The 5,585-nt window shown below is 54.4% G+C and overlaps 1 protein-coding gene across 1 annotated transcript in view; it reads right to left on the bottom strand.

Annotated features, from left to right (window-relative positions):
• SFXN5 (sideroflexin 5) overlaps window positions 1–5,585 on the bottom strand; it is a 103,604-nt gene extending 98,019 nt beyond the window's left edge. The window contains exon 1 of the mRNA XM_017836877.1: window positions 5,492–5,585. Coding sequence (XP_017692366.1) covers window positions 5,492–5,548 — 57 coding nt within the window. The 5' untranslated portion in view covers window positions 5,549–5,585. The remainder of the gene's footprint in view (window positions 1–5,491) is intronic.

A 5,585-nucleotide genomic window follows, 5' to 3' on the forward strand; every position in this document is an offset into this window, starting at 1 on the left:
GTCCCTGCCCGTGGCAGGGGGTGGGACTGGATGATCTTTAAGGTCCCTTCCAACCCAAACCATTTTAGGATTCTTTGATTCCATGAAATACCAAAGGAACAGGATGAGGATCAAGCCCCGGGACACAGGAACAGTGTCCTGTTCAGTGCCCTCCAACAACCAAACCCTGATTTCCAAGAGAACTCTGGATGGTTCCCTTGTAACAGGCTCATTCCCAGCTCTGCTGTCACGCTCCAGCCAGGGTTGGAGCTTGTGAGATTCCCAGAACTTTGACCTTCAGCTCCCAGACCTCCATCCCTGGTCTTTTTCTCCACTTTATCCCTGTAACATCTGCTGTAGTAAACACTTCCCTGGGAGAAAAAAAAAAAACGAATAACACAAATTTCCTGTGATTAATCGTGGCTATTTTGGGACCACTTCTCACCAGCCTGCATCAAGATGAAGTGGCTGGGAATATTAATTCCCAGGGCACAGCAGCTCAGGAGTGTTATGGATCCAGCTCAGCACAGCCAGCCACGAAGACTCCAAGATAAGAACAAGAAGGGAAATATTCCTTGAAGGCTCAAGGAATTTGAAGAAGAGCAGTGGGAGAAGGTAAGTGACCATTACCAAGGTGTTTATCACCTTTAAATGGGAAAGGATTCCAAGAAGCCTCTGCTGGGAAGAACAGGGGACAGGGACAACTACGGTTTAATTACAACCTGATTTTAAAAGGGATTTAATTAAGCCAGAGCAAAAGGCAGGCAGACCAGGGGGTGGGGTGAGCTAAAAATCAGGCTTATGCCAGCTTTAAATTAATTAGGAAGAGATTTAAGCTAAACCAAACAAAAATTAAGGCAATTCAAGCCATTGAGCAAGTGGACCATGACAAGGCCTGGCTGAGAATGTGCAAATTCACACACACTTGTGGTCCAGCCCACTGCAAGTTTAGGCTCAAACTATGGATTTTCAGTCTTTTCATGCCCTTAATTTGACCTTTTAATGTTAAAGAGCCAAGATCCACATGGGAGTAGCTCCTGCACCTCAGTGACATCAGCCACCAGCAGTGACAGCTCTGCTTGTGCTCTGCTCAGCACAGGCACCTTTTACATGCAGTTGTAGGGGTTTACAACTTACAGGAAAAGACACAAACAAACCAACCCCTCATCTAAAATCCAGTCCTGGCTGGAAAAAGCCAATGGATGGGGGATTTTGGCAGGTTGTATTCATGGAACCAAAGAATGGTTTGGAAAGGGTTGGAAGGGACCTTGAAGATCATCCAGTTCCACCCCCTGCCACGGGCAGGGACACCTTCCACTAGCCAAGGTTGTTCCAATCTGGCCTTGGACACTTCCAGGGATCCAGGGGCAGCCACAGCTTCTCTGCCCAACTTGGGCCAGGGCCTCACCACGCTCACAACCAGGAATTCTTTCCCAGTATCCCATCTAATCCTGCCCTCTGGCAGTTTAAAGCCATTCCCTCTTGTTCTGTCTCTCCAGGCCCTTGTAAATATTCTCTCTCCATCTTTCTTGTCGCTTCTTCAAGCACTGGAAGGTCACAGTTAGGTCACCCCAAAGCTTCTCTTCCCTTCTCCAGGCTGAACAATCCCAGTTCTCTCACCTTTCCTCCCAGCAGAGCTGCTCCATCCCTCTGATCATCTCGGAGCCTCCTCTGGGCTCACTCCAACAGCTCCACGTCCTTCCTGTGCTGAGGACCCCAGAGCTCAATGCAGAACTCCAGGTGGGATCTCAGGAGAGTGTTGGAGGCCCATGATTGGGGTAATGGTGTAATAAACCCTGGCTGGGCTTTAAAATTACCAAATTCAAGAGCGGGAAACAGCGATTTTTAGCCCTGATGCCCTCACATGAAACACCTCTGAGTTCCAATATTTAAAATATTGCAGGGCCAAGCTCTGACATCAGCACATCCCTAAGGATGCTGTTAATAAGGATGTCCCAGAATTGCCCAAATGGGCAATGGAATAAAACATCCCAAACACATCCCACACTCCGTGACTGCACATACACAAACTGAGCTGCCCAAGGCACAGAAGATGTTTAGGATCATAATCATTTAGGTGGGAAAAGACCTTTAAGGTCATCAAGTCCAACCTGTGAAGCTGCAGGTTTTTCCTTCCTTGATTTTCATTATGGAATTTTAAAACAGCTTCTTAACACAAGGTCACTGAGAGAAGCCACAGTTCTTTCTGGATCGGGTTTATTCCCCTTTATTTCCTTCTCCTGAAGGATCCAAGTCCTGTGACCTCTTTTTTATTATTATTTCCTACTCCTGCACGTTGAGATGACCCTGCTTGACTCCAGCTGGGAAGGAAATCAGCTCCCTCCTTGTTCCTTTTCCCCTGTTCTTGCTGTTCTCCTGCACCAGCTGAGACAACCCCGTGCTGCTTCTTAGAGGGAAGGGACCTTAAAGATCACCTTACTCCATTGGCAGGGACATATTCCCCTGGATTTTACCCAGGATAAATTCCTGGGCTGTAGGCAGAGCTCCCAGAGCACTGGGAACACAAATGAGGATTTAGGAGAGGAAGCACTTAGCAAATCCTTAAAAAAACAGAATAAAATAAGGAAATAAAGCAAAAAAAACCTAGGAGTATTTCTAACCAATTAGGCCTACTTGTCAGAAAATTAAGTCCTTATCACACATTCTCAAGCCTAACGTCCTCGTTTCTTCTTTCCCCTAAAAATAGCCTGTTCCCACTGGGATTCGGAGCCTCTTTCCGGCAAAGAAACCGAAGGAAAAAAAGAAAAAAGGTGACTCGACAGAACATCTCTTTGCCTGGAGATGAGGGAAAACAAGTGAACTGCCAAGCCAGGGGGGGAAAAAAAGGGGGAATTTCATAACCTCCAGAGGTGGTGCTGGGCACGGACGTGTCCCGCCTGCTGCCCTAAATTCGGCTCAGCCGCTTCCCGGGAGCGCCGGGTCACAGCAGGGGAAGGAAACCACCGTGTGTCTCCTCTGAACCAAATCCCCAGGCAGCCCAGCCTGCTCTCCAAGTGTTTTGTTCCTGACACAGAACTTTTCCTTGTTTTCCCCCCCTCGCATCTCTCCCGGCCCCAGTTTCAATCAAAGGGGGCTCCCTTTAAGCAGCCCCAGAGCTGCTCCCGGCCAGCGCCGGCGAGGGAAGAGAAGTGTTGTCGTCCAGAATTTAAACAACCACCCCAAGTGTCACTAATCCTTTCCAAAACAACCCAGGCATCCTTTGGCAGCTCAAGCCGAGATCATACAAACAGATAAAAACCCGGGAAAGCCACTGAAAGAACGGGAAAAGGCAGAGAGGTGCGTGGGGAAATCACTGATGGGAGAGGATCGAGGGGTTTGGGGCCCGGTGATCCCTCGGGAATGTGGATGTAGGTGTTCCTCTCCAGCACTGGAGGCTGTGCTTGGAAGGGAACACCAAGGTCATGATGGGGGAAGTGCAAGAGTCTGATCTAGGGATGAAGGATCTGGGCTCTGCCAGGCCAGGATGGGAGCAGGTCCTGGTGCTGATGGCACAGGCTGCTGTGTCCCACATGGAGCAGAGCCCACCCCAGGATCCAACCAGGTGGATCATAAACCATGGAAACATCCAAACCTCTCTTGCCCTGTGACCTCACAACGCTGTCAGATCCCAAACTGGGCTGTCCAGTCTGTCCATCACCCACGGGTGGATGGAGCAGGAGAAAAAAGGGGAGCGCAGGGCAAGAGCAGCACCACAACCCATCCTGCAGCTCCCACCAGCACTCCTTTGCTGGAAAATTCACAGGAAAGGGATAAAACCAGCACAGAAGAGAAGGGGAGCGATTCCCAATGCTGGAAAAGAAGCACCCCCAAAGCACCCAGTGCCAAGGGCGCTTCCACAGCCGGACAACCCTCACCTCAGACCTGCCCATTGCCAGGGGTGGCAGGGAGGAGAGGACATTCCCAGGGGTGGCAGGGAGGAGAGGACATTCCCACTCCACTGAGCACACACACACAGAGCCATTAACATCCTGCCATAGCCCTCGAAACGTTTTCTAAATGCTGCTACAAGTGACAGTCGCTCCTTAATGAACAGAACGCACCGATTCTGCGCCTGACTCGCTGCCAAGTGTGCCTGGAATCATCTGTGGTGTCTAGAAGGGAGTAGCGTCTCCTCCTCCTCCTCCTCCTCCTCCTCTCCTTATTAAAAAGCTCCATCTCTCCACAGCCTGAGCATCCCTCGGCTCCTGCAGGGGGGAAGTCACCCCTTCCCTGTCGCTCCGAGGACGTGACCTCCTGGACAGGGATCACGGAATCACTGCTGGGTTTGGGGTTGGAAGCGACCTTTTAAAGGCCATCTAAATCCAACCCCTTTCCATGGGCAAAGACATCTCCCACTAGGCCAGGTTGCTCCAAGCCCCATAAGGATATGGGGCGTGGGAAGTGGATCCACCACCTCGGAGCTGGCTCCCATGGGAAACCTGCCACTGGATTTCTCAGCAACCCAAAGGGATGGTTGGGTCCAGCCAGGCTGAGGCAGCTGGTTGGTAAATAGTGGTCCTGGATTCCTGTGGATAGTAGGAAGGGTCACCTTGGAGATTGTCCCACTGGGGACACACACACCCCCGATTAAGGAGCAGGCTCCTGCTGCCATTCTGGCTTTAGCAGTGGCCACAGACACTCCCCAGCCACTCCCCTCCCACTCTTCTCCAGGGTGGCTGAAGGAGGTTTAATGAACTTTATCAGCCCGACACAGCTGCAGGGGCAGGAGGAGGGGTGTCTGTCAGCCACACCAGGGACCTTGAGACCAGCTGGGGATGGTGGCAGCCGGGAAGGGCCACTCCATCCCTACCTGGGCACAGGTGTGTGAGCCCCGGGCTCCCCTCCCCATCCCCCAGGTGTCAGCCGTGGAGCACAGGGATGCCCCACCAGACTCTCCGTGCCAGCCTGTCCTTGGTTGGCACCTCGACCAGGTCACACAATCCCCAATCCAGGAGCACCTGCCCTTACCCAGCCACCCCCAAACCTGGACAGCCCACGGGGAGGAGGGCGAAGTGCCCCCCTGGCTCATCCTGGAGCATCCCTCAAGTACTGCTCTTCACCGCCCCGCACCCTTGGGCTCGCGGGGCATAATCCAGCCCTCGCGCCATCCCACGGGGGGCATGGACATTCCCACCGTGACCCTCCACCCACCCCTGCCGCCCCCGGCGGCGCCTGCGGAGCTCGAACCCGCGACCCCCGGGCCCCGCGCCCCCCGCCCTGCGCCCCGCGCCACGGGGGCCCGGCGGGACGCGCCAATCAGCGCCCGCCGCGGGACCCGCCGCGGGGCAGGGGGCGGCGGCTCTGAGTGACAGCCGCGCCGGCCAATCGCGGGCGGGCTGCGCACCAATCAGCGCGCCGCACCGCGGCGGGGGCGGGGCTAAGCGGAGAGGGGAGCGGGGAGACCCCCGCCCGGGGTTAGGGGGGTGGGGGAGGGACGCGCCGCGCGCAGGGACAGCCCCCCCACACACACTGTGTGTCCCCCCTCAGCCGCCTCCCGCCGCCGGCACGGTACCTGCTCGAAGCGGGGCTTCCCCAGCTGGAACGGGGGATAGTCCGCCGGCTCCGCCATCCCGCAGGCGCCACTTTAAACAGCCTCCCCCGCCGCC

The sequence above is a fragment of the Lepidothrix coronata genome, unplaced genomic scaffold (genome assembly GCF_001604755.1).
Source record: "Lepidothrix coronata isolate B3197 unplaced genomic scaffold, Lepidothrix_coronata-1.0 Scaffold287, whole genome shotgun sequence".
Lineage (NCBI taxonomy): Eukaryota > Metazoa > Chordata > Aves > Passeriformes > Pipridae > Lepidothrix > Lepidothrix coronata.